The sequence below is a fragment of the Bidens hawaiensis genome, unplaced genomic scaffold (assembly GCF_021521415.1).
Source record: "Bidens hawaiensis isolate Kalapana, Puna unplaced genomic scaffold, B.hawaiensis_p1.1 tig00016232_1, whole genome shotgun sequence".
NCBI lineage: Eukaryota > Viridiplantae > Streptophyta > Magnoliopsida > Asterales > Asteraceae > Bidens > Bidens hawaiensis.
In genome coordinates this window covers 43,345-61,751 of record NW_027492481.1, presented here as the reverse complement: position 1 = coordinate 61,751, position 18,407 = coordinate 43,345, and the positions used below count along the sequence as shown (strand labels likewise).

General features: G+C 42.2%; 2 protein-coding genes across 2 annotated transcripts; both read left to right on the top strand.

The window, feature by feature from the left end:
* Positions 1-698: 698 nt before the first annotated feature.
* Positions 699-1,828, top strand: LOC143551016 (uncharacterized). The gene is made up of 4 exons (XM_077041552.1): positions 699-863; positions 1,224-1,412; positions 1,500-1,661; positions 1,742-1,828. The coding sequence occupies exons 1-4, from the start codon at positions 738-740 to the stop codon at positions 1,826-1,828; spliced, it is 564 nt and encodes a 187-aa protein (XP_076897667.1). The 5' UTR covers positions 699-737.
* Positions 1,829-2,847: 1,019 nt separating this feature from the next.
* On the top strand, positions 2,848-18,301 carry LOC143551028 (2-isopropylmalate synthase A-like). The gene is made up of 10 exons (XM_077041560.1): positions 2,848-3,406; positions 3,471-3,624; positions 12,919-12,981; positions 13,057-13,137; positions 13,287-13,376; positions 17,213-17,299; positions 17,397-17,497; positions 17,928-17,961; positions 18,057-18,131; positions 18,260-18,301. Exons 1-10 carry the CDS (start codon positions 2,883-2,885, stop codon positions 18,299-18,301), a joined length of 1,251 nt encoding a protein of 416 aa, XP_076897675.1. The 5' UTR covers positions 2,848-2,882.
* Positions 18,302-18,407: the final 106 nt, after the last annotated feature.

The following is an 18,407-nucleotide window of genomic DNA, read 5'->3' as shown; positions in this document are numbered from 1 at the left end:
TTTCACAATGAATTCAAAAGTGCAAGTGTTATTGGTGAAACAACATAGATGAAAGCTAGTAAAGTTACTTATATGTCAAAATGAAATTGCATAAAGTACAAGTGTTATTGGTTGCATTAAAAATAAGTTATAATTTGTTCTTTGCTTCTTCTTGTCTACTTTTTGGATTCAAAAAAATGCAATTGTTTAATTGGGAAATGGAGGTTGCTTCATGGTTGGATTTCAATTTCATGGCGTTTTTCGGATTAACTAAGATTTAAGCAAAGAACTAACAAGAGATTCTTCTCCATCTTTAAGGTACCAAAATTCTTGAAATTTTGTCACCATCAACTTTCATGGAATTCATTTTCTGCAAATCAGTATTTGCTTTCCTACTCTCATTCTGGTTGATCGTCTCCATTGCTTACTCAGGTTTGCTCCCGTCTGCTCTTGTTTCATCAATTTTCTGGCTCGTGAGCAGTTTTTCAAACTCAGTCTTGATTTGTTTATTATTTATTAATTATTTTACTTGTAATAAATTATACTTATTTTTGTATTTTTGTATATATTAATCCTGTGAAGTTGAAGGATTACGCGGCAACTCAAAGGTACGAGGAGTGAATTTGGGAGGATGGTTGCTGGTAGAAGGTTGGATTAAGCCCTCACTATTTGATGAAATGCCTAACAAAGATATGATTGTAAGTTCCACATAGGATTTCATTTCATGTAATTTTTTAGAAAATACATTATAACTATTTATGCAGGATGGTACAGAGGTCCAATTTAAATCAGTGACATTGCACAACTACATTTCTGCGGAAAATGGCGGTGGCACGAAGCTTACAGTCGACAGAGATTCTCCGTCTTCATGGGAAACCTTTCGGGTATATTTGCACTCATTACATACACGAATAATAAATTTAGACAAAATTATAGAAAGCGCCATTTACGTATATATAAAGTTTCAGGCTTCATTCTTTATCTTTAATCGTCACGCTAAACATCCTTTATGTTAAGCTTTTGTAACATATTACGTTCTATACACTAATTGTCATTTTCAAAAAAAGTGACCGACTTTTTAATGACAGTTAGTGTAAAGGAGGTAATCTGTTAGAAAAAGTTAACATAAAGGATGTTAAGTGTGATTTTTAAAGGTAAAACATAACGGACATTTTTTGCAAATGTGTCAAAATTTTATGAAATAATCTCAACATATGTTAATATCGATTTATTTGTTTGTGTAGTTATGGAGAGTTTCTAGTACAGAGTTTCATCTCCGAACATCTCAAGGAAACTTCATTACCTACGACACCAAAAACAACATTGTCTCCGCAACTGCAAGTACACCATCATTAACCGAAACATTCTACATAGAAAGAAATGAAAGAAAACGAGTTCATATAAAACATGTAACAAGTGGAAGCTATCTACAGGTTCATTCTCATCCTCATACAGCATACATTTCTTTGGTTTAAATATTTATCAGTATTTTCTTTTATTTATATTGTATTTGTGTTTAGGTTTCAACAACAAATGATATCACTGCAGACTATGATCATGGGGTTCCAGGGTGGGATGACAATGCAGCCACATTTGAGATGACAATTGTATCTAATGTAATCCATGGAGATTACCAGCTTGCTAATGGACTCGGCCACGATAAAGCCAAACAAGTTCTTACGGTAACAAACGTATATTTTTACAACCTTTTCATATCATTAAACAACATGATCAGTATATTATTGGTTTGTGATAACTTTAGAGGCATAGAAACAGTTTTGTCACTTCACAAGACTTCAAGTTTCTGAACAAACATGGATTTTACGAGTTTCACACCGAATTAGACTAGAAATAGGTCGCCACAACATTGTGCGAGTTTTCAACTAGTCAAGTATAGCACAAATTGAAATTATCACAAGAAAATTCAGCAAATTAAGAAAAACAACACAATTAATGTAGTTAAGGTTTACACCATTCACATCTCATCCCCTATTTTAAATTTTTATTCTTAAATTTTGAGGAAAATAACCGGAAAACGAAGACACCTCTACATCATATCCCCAATCCTCATACTAATATGGAAAAACCATCCAAACCCCAAAATTGTTCTCATTGTCTAGCCAACTTAGCCAACTTGATTTTTGTTTAATGTCCCAAAAGAAAATTATAAAACCTTTAATACACACATGAAAAAGGTATTTGATGTGTTATCGTTAGAGATGAGATCGGTATTGTCACAGTATTGGAAATACTGATACCGAGTTTCTAGAAAAGTGGGTGCCGAATCAGTCAGTGCGGTATCGGTTTGTTACAATGCAAATATTCGTTACAAAATGTCTCTCTATATGGTATCGGTACCGCTGCTGATATCGTATTCAGTACCAAATGCCTATACGCACTAGTCTACCGGTTAGATACGTATATTACCGGCCATACCTATACCGAACTCAGTACATACGGTACTGGTTAGATATGGTACCAAATACTACCTTGCTATTCATCCTTTCTGTTTGTTATATGTATAATACTATGTTTCTTTAAGAAAGAAGAAATAACTAGACTTTCATATTACATAATGAATTATCATTGTATGTGTGCTAGATATCAATCTAAAACCAAACTGTCATATAATGTATATTTTATTCTTAGGATAACCTTTAGATGTCTCATACATAAATTGTCTGGCCTTGAAATTAAAGAGCTTATCAAATTAGATAAAATATTGCATCTTCAATTAGCTAGGTTGTGCTGTACAAAGAAACAAAACATATGTTGTCAATTAATATTAGATTTAAGTATTTAAATCAAATATCAGGTTTGGGTTTTGGTAGTGAGGTTAAGTTATGTTGTCGATGCTAATGTCCTCAATTCGGTCACCAACAAGCCCCCAACACCCGACCAGTATGGTTTTGAAGTCGTCCCATCGTCCAACCTACATCCCTAACCACATATCCGACCCTAAGTACATTCGCATCCTCGATACCACTCTTCGTGATGGGGAACAATCATCAGGGGTCACATTGACACCAAAAGAAAAACTTGATATCGCTCACCAACTTGCCAAATTGGGTGTAGATGTCATTGAAGCAGGGTTCCCAGCATCATCCGAATCCGAGGCAGAAGTGGTGAAGTTGATAGCGCAAGAGGTTGGAAATGCGACCACTGAAACAGAAGTAGGTGATCATGTGCCGGTGATTTGTTGTCTAGCAAGGTGCACCAAGAAGGACATAGACATGGCATGGGAAGCTGTAAAATATGCAAAATATCCAAGAATACTTATGTTTATAGCTACAAGTGAGATTCATATGAAGTATAAGCTCAATATGACCAAAGTTGAAGTGCTTGAAAAGGCTAAATGTATGGTGCTATATGCCAAGAGTTTAGGGTGTCATGACATTCAATTTGCATTGAAGATGTTAAAAGGTACGTACATTATTATTATTATTATTATTATTATTATTATTATCCTAAAAGATAAAGTTTATTAATAGATCCGAAAAAGAATTTTTATATGAGATCCTAGGCGAGGTTATAAAAGTAGGTGCGACGACTGTCGGTCTTGGTGATACCGTCGGCTACAACTTGCCTAGTGAGTATGGGCAGCTCATTGCTGACATAAGAGGCAATACCCCTGGGATTGAGGATGTGAAGAGGTAGGTCCCAGCAGAGCCCAGTTGGACCCGCAAGACTCACCTTAAACAGGGACGTCTGCGCAGAGACCAACTGGATCCGCAGGACCAACCATGCTCAGAGACGTGACGTCCTTACGCGCAGTATGCAAGCTGGTCCCGCAGGAAATGCCTCCCAATGGTGAAGGACTCCGCCTGTCCCCGCAGCCTCGGGTACAAGCCATTAGGGACTGGCCACCCGCGCAGCATGGCTACACGCACAAGGCACTTAGCTCTCGTTCAGTGTCACCTGAAGGAATGAGCAAAGCCGGGAACAATCCCGCACAGAGGCGGGAGGGGGAATACTCCCGCCCAAATGAGCCAGTCCGTACACTGAAGGATCTTTTACTGTACCTGACGAGGTATAGACAAAAGATCTGACCAAGAATGCGACAGCTCACTGACAGCAGCGTGGCAGACAGCACGCCACAGCACTGTGACCAATAGCCGCCGCCTGCCCACCAACTCCTGCCATACCACGTGCCTAGCCTGTAGTTGGTAGAAGAGGAAGAGTGCACGACACGCCTGCTCTGTGTCAGCCGCTACCTATCCACCACTCACAGGCAGGGCACGTGCGTAGGTTACAGATGGTAGCGTGTTGGGCCGGCTAAACCCCTTGGAAACCCACCTTCGGCTATAAAAGACAGCAAATGGTATTATCATTTCATCATCTGATATCTTAATAATATACCTGATATCTGCTCTAGCAATCTCTTAATATACTTTTATATTTAAAGAGCAATCTAGTCTGATTCTCACGCCGGAGGGTGGTCACAAGGAGGAACCCCCCCCCTTCTCAGTGACGAGCTCACGGTGTCTGTTTTGCAGGTTATCAGAAGAACCATCTTCTCAGGGTCTAACCCCTCGTGGGAAACGTCTATCTAACCCCCAGGTTACCGGTAACCTGCCCAGGGTCTGGCTAGTGTTTCTTCATTGGCGCCATCCGTGCATAAAGCTAGAACTACAATTTTCTCCAGTTTTTTCAAACTTCTACAAAGATGGTTAGAGAAATCCCGGTAACCACAACCCCAGCTACTGGGGGGAATACCGGCAACACAGTTTTTACAAACACTACCCCCGGCTACAGAAGCCGGGGCAAGTGAAGTACATTTTACGAACACTACCCCAATCACTCATGCAGGGGCAAGTGCAGTAAATATTCCACTGGGATTCACTGATGCCCAGCTGGAAAGAAGAACTCGAGCTCCTCGCCAAACACTAGATCAAGTGAAGGCATGGGCCGAGGCACGTCAAAGAGAGTTTCAGGCTGAGTTGGACGAACGCTTGCGTTCAGTCCAACAAGCTGAGGAATTCGGCAGTACTCGCCAGTACCTCAACATGAGTAGTGAGTGCGAGTACTCAGACGACGAAGAGGAAGACTCCGATACCGACGCGAACCCTCGCCATAGGGCGAAAGGGAAGCGTAAGGAAACGGACCCCAGCCAAAAAGGAATTTTGGGGAAGCATTCCAACCGGCCACGGAGAAAAACTCGCGTGACTTCTCCAAGACCTTTAGACCAACTGCCACAAACGCAGGAAGGTCAAAATTCGCAAGGGACATTGCAGAAGCAATTGCCCCGAGGAGTGCCAAACACATGTCCAACATTGGCACATACGATGGTCTATCCGACCCAGATGACCATCTGAACAGGTTCATTGCGGGGGCAACCGTCAGTAACTGGACGGAACCCACGTGGTGCTACATGTTCCAGATGACTCTGGCTGGAGCGGCCAGAGCTTGGTTTGACCGTCTACCGGTCAACCACATTTACGACTGGGCAGACTTCCAACAGAAGTTTAGCCAACACTTCAGCCAGCAACGAAAGTATACCGAGGAGCAATGGACAATCCTCAAATGCATACGAGAGGAAGATGAATCTCTGCCAAACTTCATCACTCGCTTCAACTCAAAGAAGCTAAGTTTGGGCAATATCAGCGAGGATCTTGTTCGTGCAGCCTTCATCCAGGGCGCGCATGACCCAGAGCTCATCCGCACCCTAACGGGTAAAGATGGAATGCCATCCACATGGGATGGCATCATGACGGCAGCAAAACGCTATGCGGAAACGGAGAAGCAACTGGGTAGAGACCTCCCGCAGAATACAAACATTTACACCCAGAGGACAAGAGAAGACAACGTCTTCACCGCCCGACTGAACAAAAAACGGAAGCAAGGCATTTGGCAGTCAAGGGTAAACTTTGACACGCCATCCGGCTTGCAACATCGATTGGGTGAAAGGGTTAATATACAGCCGCACCGGAACTCCAGATGGACGCCACTCACAAAAAGCGTCACTGACATATTTGCCACTGAAGAGCTCCCGTGGCCAAAACCCCCAGAAATCCGACATCGTCACGATGCTGATCGGAGCAAATACTGTGACTATCACAGGACAAAAGGCCACAACACTGAAGAATGCATAGACGTAAAAGACATGATCGAAGCATTCGTCAGAGATGGGACGCTCGCGCACCTCGTGGCGAAGTAAAGGCTGAGCAGGCGGGTGCTTGTGGAACCCCAGCTGGGGAAAACAAAAAATTCCAGCTTCAATGTGGAGACTACATGCTGCGTAAAGAACGAGATCCCGAACCAGGTGCGTATCGGCTCGATGGCACTCCCATCCCAACAACACGGAAGGGAGTTCATTTACACAGTTTGCATGTAATCAATTCCAATTTGTACAGAAAAGGCCAAGAGCCACTTCTAATGGAAATGATTCTCTTTAGAACATCGAAGCTGATGATTTTACATTTATACTTTTGTGCACACTAAATATGCCGGTTTTCACCGCATAATTACAATCATTGCATGGGAAGGCGGTCCTACCCGCACGAACCCAAAAGCATGATAAACCTTCACGCAGGTCAGTTGAAGGGGAAAAGTTCAGTTATCCCATTAAATGAAAGTGCCGGTCTATCCGCATGAATCATGAAAGGAAACTGCACTAACCTATCAACAACCGCGCGTCGAACGGTTAAACTACAATAGTACCGGCATTCACATTGCGTGAAGTCGTTGCGTGGGAAGGAGGTACTACCCGCACGAACCCAAAAGCATGATAAACCTTCACGCAGGTCAGTTGAAAGGGAAAAGTTCAGTTATCCCGTCAAATGAAAGTGCCGGTCTATCCGCATGAATCATGAAAGGAAACTGCACTAACCTATTGACAACCGCGCGTCGAACGGTTCAAAATTCTTAAAAGGATGAGGGAAACCTACACGCAGGTCAGATATGGGTAAAGTTTTGCCATCCTACTAAGTGCAAGTGACGGGTCTACCCGCACAATCACGAAAGAGGAAGCAAAACTTCACACCTAATATCAACCACGTTCAAAGGTTAACTTATCCTCAAAAGGAAAACCTACACGCAGGTCAGATATGGGTAAAGTTTTGCCATCCTACTAAGTGCAAGTGACGGGTCTACCCGCACAATCACGAAAGAGGAAGCAAAACTTCACACCTAATATCAACCACGTTCAAAGGTTAACTTATCCTCAAAAGGAAAACCTACACGCAGGTCAGATATGGGTAAAGTTTTGCCATCCTACTAAGTGCAAGTGAAGGGTCTACCCGCACAATCACGAAAGAGGAAGCAAAACTTCACACCTAATATCAACCACGTTCAAAGGTTAACTTATCCTCAAAAGGAAAACCTACACGCAGGTCAGATATGGGTAAAGTTTTGCCATCCTACTAAGTGCAAGTGACGGGTCTACCCGCACAATCACGAAAGAGGAAGCAAAACTTTAACCCATCATCAACCACGTTCAACAGGTTAACTTATTCTAAACAATTGGAAAATTGCTAATTTAAACTAAGTATGCAAGTCATATAAGGTTATAAAGCAAGGAACCCAAAGAAGGAAATAACAAATCTTATATCTCAACGATATGTTACAACAATGGCTGGGTAACTACCCGCCTAAAAGAACAAATCTGTACAAAGCTAAGTCTATCCTAGCAGTGGGAAGGGATCTTCAGGATCAGGCTTCAGGGCCACCTCCACTTGGACCAGCACCATCAGAGCGTGGCAGTTCAAGGAAAGTCTTGAGGATAGCTAGCCCGTCATCAGCAGCAGCAACTTCATTCACCTTCTCCACCACTGGATGCGGGAAGGCGGCATACTGGTTCACTGCTTGGTCATAAGCAGCTTCAGTATTAACATTGAATAAAGGGAAGTTGGAGGGCGGAAAGCCTCTCTCAGCAAACCCTAGACCAAGCAGGAAGCCAGTCTTCTCCCCATCCTCATGAGAAGCGTTGAGGGCTGCGCTCATTGCATCGTCGTAAGAGGTCTCTGACAGGACCCGACGCACAACCTACAAAAGAAAATACAAGTGTTAGAACATTTTCTAATTACAACCGGAAAGCGTAAAGAAAAAGATAAAGATACCTGAGGCAACGCTTCTCGAAGAAGCCATTGGAGGGTAGCTTGACTTTCTTTGTAAGCGCGTTCGGCTCCGCTTTTATCAAGGTTGGCAAGTTGAACTTCCTTGGCGGCAGCCTCTTCGACGCTTTTGAGTTTCCTTTCAGTCCGGTCAAGCACCCCCCTCTGGTCAAGAATCTCCTGCAGCTTCTTGGCATCTTCCATTGCCAAGGCGTCATGAGCATGCTGAAGAGCCTTTAATTTGCATTTAAGCTGCTCATTCTCTTCGCGAAGAGGCTCAGCAACAGCTTCAGCCTTGGCAGCCCTCTCAGTTGAGTTTCGCGCAGTCTCCTTGGCCAGCCGAAGCTGTTCATTAACAGCTTGGGCAGCCTTGGAGCGGGCCTCAAGTCGCGCCTGGACTTCAACCTCGAGGGCCTTGAAAGCCTTCTCCTTTTCGGCGGCAGCAGCGGCCAACTGCCGGTTCTCCTCCCGAAGAGCCCGCGCTTCAGATACGTCTTTGGCGCGAGCTGCTTTTAATTTATCGTTTTCACGACAAAGCAGCTCGACGCGGGGCTGCGTCCGGGCCTGGAGAACCCGAAGCTCATTGGTTAGCCTACCCTCCTGGTAGCTAGCCATGGCTTCCCCCAACGCACCATGAGGAGCAGCGTGGCGAGCCCAGTCCACGCACTCCCCAGGGGTGCGAAGGGTTGTTCCTCGGCGGATGTTCCATCGTGGAACATACACTTCATTGGAATCCGACACTGCAAAAGAAACGAAGGCAGTTAGGAAAAGATGATAAAAAATATAAGGGAAAATGAACCCTACGCACCTGAAGGGTCAATAACAGGCCGATAGCCGCCAAACCCATCACCTGAACCTAAAGGAAATCCATCCAACAGGTCAGGCAGACGGGAAGGTGGCAAAGATCGGCGTGAAGCCCCGCGCGTACCTGATGGTCCGGCCGTCGGTGCCGGTGGCGCGGGCATAGCGGCAGCCGCCGTAGTCACTGCCGCGGTTGCCGCCTCAGCAGCAGCAGTAACCGCCGGCTCCGTGAAGGATGCCGTAAAAATGGCACTCACGGCCGGCGGTGACGTCATCTCAACTGGAACAGTCGGCTCAAGGGATTGAGCAACTGAACCAGTGGACGCAGGCGCAGAAGCAGGCGCCTGGGTCGACGCCTCAGGTAGGCTGACCGAGCCTACCGTCATTGGCGGGGAGATACTTGCTCCAGCTCCACCCTGGAATGCGTCAACATCCACGCCTGCACAAACAAGAAAGTGTTAGAAATTTATTTGAAGCAGTCAATTTGTAGACAATTGTACTTACGGGTTTTCTTGAGCCTGAACGAACGGACGAGCGGGGGCGAACCCGATGGAGCCGGCCTCTTGACACCGGTAACCGTCGTCGTCGCTGCTTCCCCAGAGGTAACAGCTGTAGCCTTCGGAGCAGTGGTCTCCTCACCACCGGGTCTCCCCGCCACCTCTTCACTATCTGACTCGGAGTCAGATAGGACTACCGGGCCGGTCGTGGACGCCTTCTCCTTGCCCTTCCCGACGGCAGCCTTTTTCTTCCGCACCAACGGAGGACCTTCTGCGGATTCCTCAGAGGAAGAAATGTCAAGAACTCCAGCAGCAGGCACAGCATTGAGGGGTTCAGGGTAGAAGATAGGCTTACCTGGCCGTCGGTGGCTCAGGATCTCTTGGCCCGGCGGGTAGACCTCCACGAACCGACCCGCAGTTTGCTCCAGGATGGGCAACTCGTTCTCGTCCAGAGCACGAGTACCCATCCGTGCGGGACCATCCTCCTCCCGCGGGTGCAGAAGCGACTGAAGATCGTTCCCCTCTGAAATAAACAAGAAAGTTAGAATAAATCGAAGTCAACAAAAAGAAACAAGACATACCATAAGGGACAGAGTTCGAACCATATTTGAGGACGATCGGAACCTTCTCCGCATTCGCCGCCTTCCACACTCGGCTCATCCCTAGCATTACCATCGCCGACTCCGGAAAACGGAAAACCGGGGATTGGACCCGGGATATCTTCGAGAACCACTCCGCCTCTTCGTAGTTGAGGGCGTGAAGGCTCGGAAGTGCCTGGCCATTCTTGAACTTCATGGCAATGGGGATGGCGCGAGCGGATATGAAGAAGAACTCTCTTCTCCATGAGCGAAGACTCCGCTCGGTGGTACAAATCTTTAAACCCTTGATCCGGGTTGTAAGAGTGTACCACCCCTGGATGCACCTCCAAGTGTAAAAGGTCATCAGGCGGTCAACGTGGGGCTCAATGCCCAGTATCCGGCACACCCACTCAAAGTGCCGGACCTTGGCAATGGCCATGGGGTGCACCTCTGTCAGGTGCACACCGTGCCTCTCAAGGACACGGTAAACAAACTTTGTCAACGGGAACCTAAGGTTCCCGTAGACAAAGAATGCAGCATAAACCCCGATCTTGCCACTAGGGGCATCGTACACAGTATGGTGGGGCTCAGGAAACTCAGGCTCGAGAGACTCGAGCATGAACTTCCTGACGATATACTGGTACAGATCGACAGGAAGGGAACACTGGCACTCGCCAGCAGTCCTCTGATCATCGGCATCATGAGAAGACATTGCAGAAGGAAGAAGAAAGTGATTTCAAGGGAATGCTTGACTGAATAGAGAAGTATTCACCGGAAATCACCAAAGATGAAGAGAAATTGTGAAAGTGTGAATTGGAAAGGAACCTCCACCCCCTTTATATACTAATCGCAATTAATGCGGTGAATTTAATGCGGAAGAGAGAGAAATCAAAGGTGCAATGAAACTATGACACGTGGCAAAGAACAGGCTGGCAACAGCTGTTGAAAGGACGTGTGCCAGTATTTTCGCGGCCACGCGCCCGAAAAATCGCGCCCACGCGCCTGAAAAAGGAACTGGAATGACCACATAATGTCACGTCGCCATAACTTCTTGCAAGTCCTGACAGTCTGAGGAAGCCGTCGCACGACGTTTCAGAGGTTTGGACTGTTCCTATCTTTCCACCAACCTTTCGAATTTCAAAATTCAAAATTATTAAGTAAGCGGGAAAATACCCCTTACCCCTTGGCAAACAAGTAACCATAAGCCGGGTGCGGGTACAGTGTAAAGGCAAAACCCTTCACGTACCTAGCACCCGCAGGGAATTGAAGCCAAGTAAGACCTTGGCAAACAAGTAACCGTTAGACGGGTGCGGGTACAGTATAAAGGCAAAACCCTTCACATACCTAGCACCCGCAGGGAATTGAAGCCAAATAAAACCTTGGCGAACAAGTAACCGTAAGACGGATGCGGGTACAGTGTAAAGGAAAAAACCCTTCACATACCTAGCACCCGCAGGGAATTGAAGCCAAGTATTCCTCGGCAACCAAGTAACTATAAGACGGGTGCGGATACAGTGTAAAGGCAAAACCCTTCACATACCTAGCACCCGCAGGGAATTGACGCCAGGAATACCTTGGGAGTAAAGTAACCGTAAGACGAGCGCTGGTACAGTGTTAAGGCAAAACCCTTCACATACCTAGCGCTCCGCTGGGAATTGAAACCAGGAAGGATCTTCTGGGCAATGACAGCGGAAACGGAAATAACATCCCCGCATAGCGGGAACGTTGAGAACTATGTTGTCTGAAGCTCCAGGATGGAATTGGTGGTTTTAACATAATTGATCACTATGTTCAAAACTACCAAAACCTCATGGAGAATCCACACAACTGGGACTCAATGCTCCTGACTTGCGAGGAGGTTACAGACCTGCCCGCATCATACCCAAAGACCAAGCAGGAAACTCGGGAATTTCTGCAAGTGACAAGGACTTCCGCGGGAAGAATCCCCATGGAAAACCTTACAAAAACCCTTTTCAAAACCCTCTGCTTAAGTCCAAAAGTTCACCTCAATTTATTAAACACGCATGAGAAGAACATTGGACTGGGGGGACTTGAAGAGGTAGGTCCCAGCAGAGCCCAGTTGGACCCGCAAGACTCACCTTAAACAGGGACGTCTGCGCAGAGACCAACTGGATCCGCAGGACCAACCATGCTCAGAGACGTGACGTCCTTACGCGCAGTATGCAAGCTGGTCCCGCAGGAAATGCCTCCCAATGGTGAAGGACTCCGCCTGTCCCCGCAGCCTCGGGTACAAGCCATTAGGGACTGGCCACCCGCGCAGCATGGCTACACGCACAAGGCACTTAGCTCTCGTTCAGTGTCACCTGAAGGAATGAGCAAAGCCGGGAACAATCCCGCACAGAGGCGGGAGGGGGAATACTCCCGCCCAAATGAGCCAGTCCGTACACTGAAGGATCTTTTACTGTACCTGACGAGGTATAGACAAAAGATCTGACCAAGAATGCGACAGCTCACTGACAGCAGCGTGGCAGACAGCACGCCACAGCACTGTGACCAATAGCCGCCGCCTGCCCACCAACTCCTGCCATACCACGTGCCTAGCCTGTAGTTGGTAGAAGAGGAAGAGTGCACGACACGCCTGCTCTGTGTCAGCCGCTACCTATCCACCACTCACAGGCAGGGCACGTGCGTAGGTTACAGATGGTAGCGTGTTGGGCCGGCTAAACCCCTTGGAAACCCACCTTCGGCTATAAAAGACAGCAAATGGTATTATCATTTCATCATCTGATATCTTAATAATATACCTGATATCTGCTCTAGCAATCTCTTAATATACTTTTATATTTAAAGAGCAATCTAGTCTGATTCTCACGCCGGAGGGTGGTCACAAGGAGGAACCCCCCCCCCCCCTTCTCAGTGACGAGCTCACGGTGTCTGTTTTGCAGGTTATCAGAAGAACCATCTTCTCAGGGTCTAACCCCTCGTGGGAAACGTCTATCTAACCCCCAGGTTACCGGTAACCTGCCCAGGGTCTGGCTAGTGTTTCTTCAGGATGCTATTGTTTCAACCCACTGTCATAACGATCTAGGACTTGCTACTGCCAATACTTTAATGGTAATTGCGTTTTTTACCTTTGTGTATGTTTTGCTTGATTAATTAACTGGCTAAATTATGTGCTTGATTTCCAAGGGGGCTTCTTGTGGTGCAAGACAATTAGAAGTAACGATTAATGGAATCGGCGAGAGAGCTGGTAATGCTTCTTTGGAAGAGGTGGGTCGATTGATAAGTAATAATATTATTGTTCTTGACCAAAAATTTAACAAAATTCATGCATGATTATAATTAATAGTTGATTAATAATATAAATGATATTGATGTATAAAATTTATTCTAATCGTAAATTTGTTGAACAATTACAGGTGGTAATGGCTATAAAATGTAAAAGAGAGTTATTGGATCATCTTTACACAGGAATTAATACAAGACACATCATGATAGCTAGCAAGATGGTATGTGTGTGTTTATATATCGGAAAATTGGATCTAAATAATCCAAACTATTAACAACCAATCAATATATCTTTATTAACAATCTAACCGGTTACAATCCCAACTTTCAACTTGTTACCTATATATAACAATCTCAGACTAACACAGGTCGTTATCTCCGTTTACTTTTGATGACATGGCGTATGAACAATTACTTAGGTGGAAGAACACACCGGGATGCACGTGCAGCCACACAAGGCTATCGTTGGTGCTAATGTTTTTGCTCATCAAAGCGGAATACATCAGGTGTTTGGTCATTCACACTTCCAACAAGCTTCAATTATATATATAATTACCAATATGCATGCATGCTTAATGCTTTCTGATATATATATTTATAGGATGGTGTCCTAAAGAACAGACGCACATATGAAATCATGTCTCCTGAAGATATTGGACTTCATCGATCTAACGAGTTTGGACTTACATTTGGAAAGCTTAGGTCATTTGATCTATTAATCAACGTAAATTGTTTTTATCCAAATGTAATGCATTTAATTTGTTTGTCACTTAGTTAGCCATTGCCCTTTAATAGAAAATGTATTTCTATTTATTTGATATTGTTATACATGCAGTGGAAGTCATGCTTTGAAAGTGATCGAAGCTTTTTGAGGTAACCAACTCATTGATCCACAAGTGATAAGGCTACCAATATTTAATGTTTCTTCTTTTTCTTTGTGCACGCATGCAGCTTGGTTATGACTATGATGGGAAGGAACTTAACGATCTCTTTTCACGCTTTAAATCCTTAGCCGAAACAAAGAAGGTGTCGAGTGTTTAATCTTATTCACGCAAGAATTATGTACATCCTTAATTAATTAATATTTGTCCCTGCAGGTTATCACCGACGATGATCTAATAGCGTTGGTTTCAAACTAAGATATCACATATGTGTATTTCCTTGGTTGTTAAGTCTGTTTATGTTCATACTAATGACGTACGTTTGGTACTTTTAATCCGTGGAGCCAATAAACATGCAAATAACTAATGGTGTGCAAGGGTAAGTAACGATTGTATGGGATGTTTGGTTGCAAACGGTTTAGAACTTAAAAGTAAATTGTTTCAAAGAGTCTTTTCGGTATAATTTAGAGAACTTAAAATTAAATGGAAACCTAGAGAACATTTTGAGGCATCGAATAAACTCACATGCTAGATTTCTGGCCATGACTCAAGAATCGTTAAGGCTGTGCAACGGTTCAGAATCGCGAGAACCGAACCGGAATCGAAAATAAGTGAAAAATAGAACTGGAACCTATTATAGTAAACCGGTTCGGTTCCAAAACCGCTAAAGCCGGTTTTCGCTAATCGGTTCTGGCTAGAACCGGTTCGATAATTTATTTATCTAATGAGTTATGCAAACTTTGCAAATTGTAAAACAAGTTTATACAATTGTATGTCTTCTTTCACGGTAAAACTAATTTAGATTACAACATGAACATCCGTTATATTTTTTATTAAAACTAAGTGTTGATGTTAAATAAATCATTAGCAACGATATATTAATGAAAGATCATATCATTTTATATTAAATTACATTGATAGCATAAATCATAATTGATCATGGTTGCTAGTTCTTGAACATAAATAAAGAAGATTTGAATTAAAAAATGATTGAATGGATGGCGGTTAATAAGTTACTCTATATAAATTGGGGATTGGTAAATTTATTTAAAACGTTTTGAATATTCCGGTTCTTCGGTTCCAAGTCTAGAACCGCCGGTTTTACCTGGAACCGAACTGGGAACCGTTTAATGCAAATTATGAGAACCGAGAAATGAACCGGTATACACATTAGCGGTTATGAGGCACCGGTTCGGTTCCGGTTTCTCGGTTCTGGCGGTTCCGAACCGTTTTTTGCTCACCCTTAAGAATCGTATTTTGTTTCCTGGTGTTCCCCCCCCCCCTTTTTCTTTTCGCGACTATAAAGAATTAGGTCCATAGTATATATTCTTTTAAAGATGCTCAGCAACTGTGGCGGCTTGGGCATAGGACAATGTGGTCGACCGGTCGGGGCACTTAATTTTGGGGGCACAAATTATTATTATTATTATATATATATATATATATAGGGTTGAGTTATAATAAGAAAATTAGTTTTCCTAAGAAGTATGAGAAATAATCTTGTTCATTCATTTTAAAATTGAATGGTTGAGATTAGATTAGAGAGATGATAAAGTGTAAAACAAGGGTAAGGGCATAATAAGGATAACGCATTTTTTGACTTTCTCTCTCCACATGCAAGGCACATGTTAAATTCTCCCGTCATTTTAAAACGCCCACAACTTTTTTATACGACATTTTTTTTTCAAAACAATTTCACCATAATAACGAGTGTTTTTTTATCTTTTATATAAGTACCATATTGCTATATAAAAATAAAAAAAATTCGTGGGTTTTTTACAAAGTGTGTTTTACCAAAATTGTGTTTTACAAAATTGTGTTATACAAGTGTGTTTTATTTTTTCATAGTGTTTTTTGCATTGTGTTTTTTACATTGTGTAATTTAATTGTGTTTTTCATTGTTTTTTGTCATTGTGTTTTTATTTTCATAGTGTTTATTTCATTGTGTTTTTTACATTGTGTCTTTTTCATAGAGTTTTCTTTTCCGACGAAATTTCTGAAGACTTTTCCGGCAAGGTAGTGGCGGTGGGCGGTGTTGGTTGTAAGAGATAAGTGAAAATTTAAGTGGGTTTTAATTAAGTGGAATTTTGAAATTAAATTAAGTGGGTTTTCAATATTAATGTATTAGACAAAAATACCCTCCTTCCTAGCCTTCTTAGGATAATCAAACTTCTTATTTGATCTTTTCTCTCTCTCTCTCTGTATATGTATATATATATATATATTTAGGAAAAAGAAATATGTATATTTAATGTTTTACTCAAATTATACAATAACTAGGTTGATCTACTGGTAAAAGGGTTTTACTCCAATCAAAATGTTGCAAGTTCTAGTCTCACTTGAGACCTTTTTAAGGTTTATTTTATATACAAAGTTTTTCACATGACCTAAATGGCTAAATCATAACCAAGTAAGCTTATTTTTAAAATTTAATTGTTTAAACCAAACAAAAAATCTATTTACGTAAGGCCTAATTTTTTTATTTATTTTTGCTTATAATATTTCGTTATTCGCTAGAGTATACGGTCGTTTTTATTTCTTTGGAAGAGGTGGGTCGATCGGTCTAGCTAAGTAATATTCTTGTTCTTCATTGATAATTTAAAACTATTAGATATAATATATTAGTTAATGTTTATTTAACAATCTTTAGCCTAACTAGAAGATATGATTCAGTTAATTAGGTAAAACTATAATTATCCTCATTGTGATTAATTAAATAGTTAACAAATAATAAGCAATATTAAACCTTACATTATTTTATAAAAACTATACTAACCTTGTTAAGTGTATATGTATAGGTAGTGATGGCTGTAAAATGTAAAAGAGAGTTATTGGATCACCTCTACACGGGAATAAACACAAAACACATCAACATAGCTAGCAAAATGGTATGTGTGTGGTGACGAATTTATAAGAAAAATTCAGGGGTATCCTAAAAGGTTTTTTGGACCTCAGGGTATCACAACATATTCTCACGAGGGTATATATCCGAATACATAAAATGAAGAAGAAAAAAATCTGCAACAATTTTACACTTAGTCATTAAAGTTGAGAGGTATCCGGACATACCCTGGGCACCCCCTAGATCCGCCCCAATGTGTATATATTGTCTAGTTGTGTATGTGTCAACATTAATAAACTATATCCTTGTGCCTTTGGTTATTATAATTACTTAGGTGGAAGAGTACACTGGGATGCAGGTGCAACCACATAAGGCTATTGTCGGTGCTAATGCTTTTGCTCATCAAAGTGGGATCCATCAGGTGTTTTTCTTTGGTCATTCACAATTCAAATAAGCCTCAAGCCCTCAATTATTTGTATAACTAATCACCCATGCATCATGATTTTTGGTGTATATAGGATGGTGTCTTAAAGAACAAAAGCACCTATGAATTCATTTCTCCTGAAGATATTGGACTTCACCGGTCTAACGAGTTCGGACTTACACTTGGAAAACTTAGGTTATAATTTGAACATTGCATTTTAACATATTTATGTAGTTCCAAACTTTCTTAAACTGAAAAAACTAATATATATTTATTTCTTTTTTCTCTTTCACACTAAAACCTTCTCATTTGATGCCTCCCATAGGGTATACATGTATGAAATACATACACATAGGTGTTTGTTCATTGGCGAACCACAAACGAGTACAGAAAACCGGAAGCTTTACTTTACATAAAAAATCATAAAACTAAAATTATCTATACATGTACAAGACTCATTTTTACACGATTTTCTCAATGCTTCTGCATAAAGAAACATAGAAGCCATTTTGATAAAACTAATATGAATTTGTATTATGATCCTAGTCTTAATGCTACCACTTGCCTTAATTTATTTAATATTCTAAATTTCTAATTTCACACATATATTGTTATATGCATGCAGTGGAAGCCATGCTTTAAAAATGAAACTCTTTGAGGTAGTATGCAATGCTCGACTCATTTTGATCCATCAGCTACACCTACATTAAGTTTTAATGTTTCTTTTATTTTATTTATTTATTTTTGGCTGTAGCTTGGTTATAACTATGACGAGAAGGAACTTAGCGATATCTTTGCACGCTTTAAATTATTAGCCGAAACAAACAAGGTAATCACAATTTTTTTATAGTGGTCAATATTGCTTGTTTAACCATGTATAACTAACTACCTTTAACATCCATGCAAGAGTTTAAGGCATCCACTTATTGGGTCCTTAATTTATACATGTCTTTGCAGGTTATCACTGATGATGATCTAAAAGCGTTGGTGTCAAGCTAAGATAATCGGGGGTAAGAAACGTACGTCTCTCTAAGCCTAGAAGAATAGATGCCTAAGTAAGCCGGTCGAGTTCTTTGACATTTTTGTTCTTTTTTTATTAATTTGC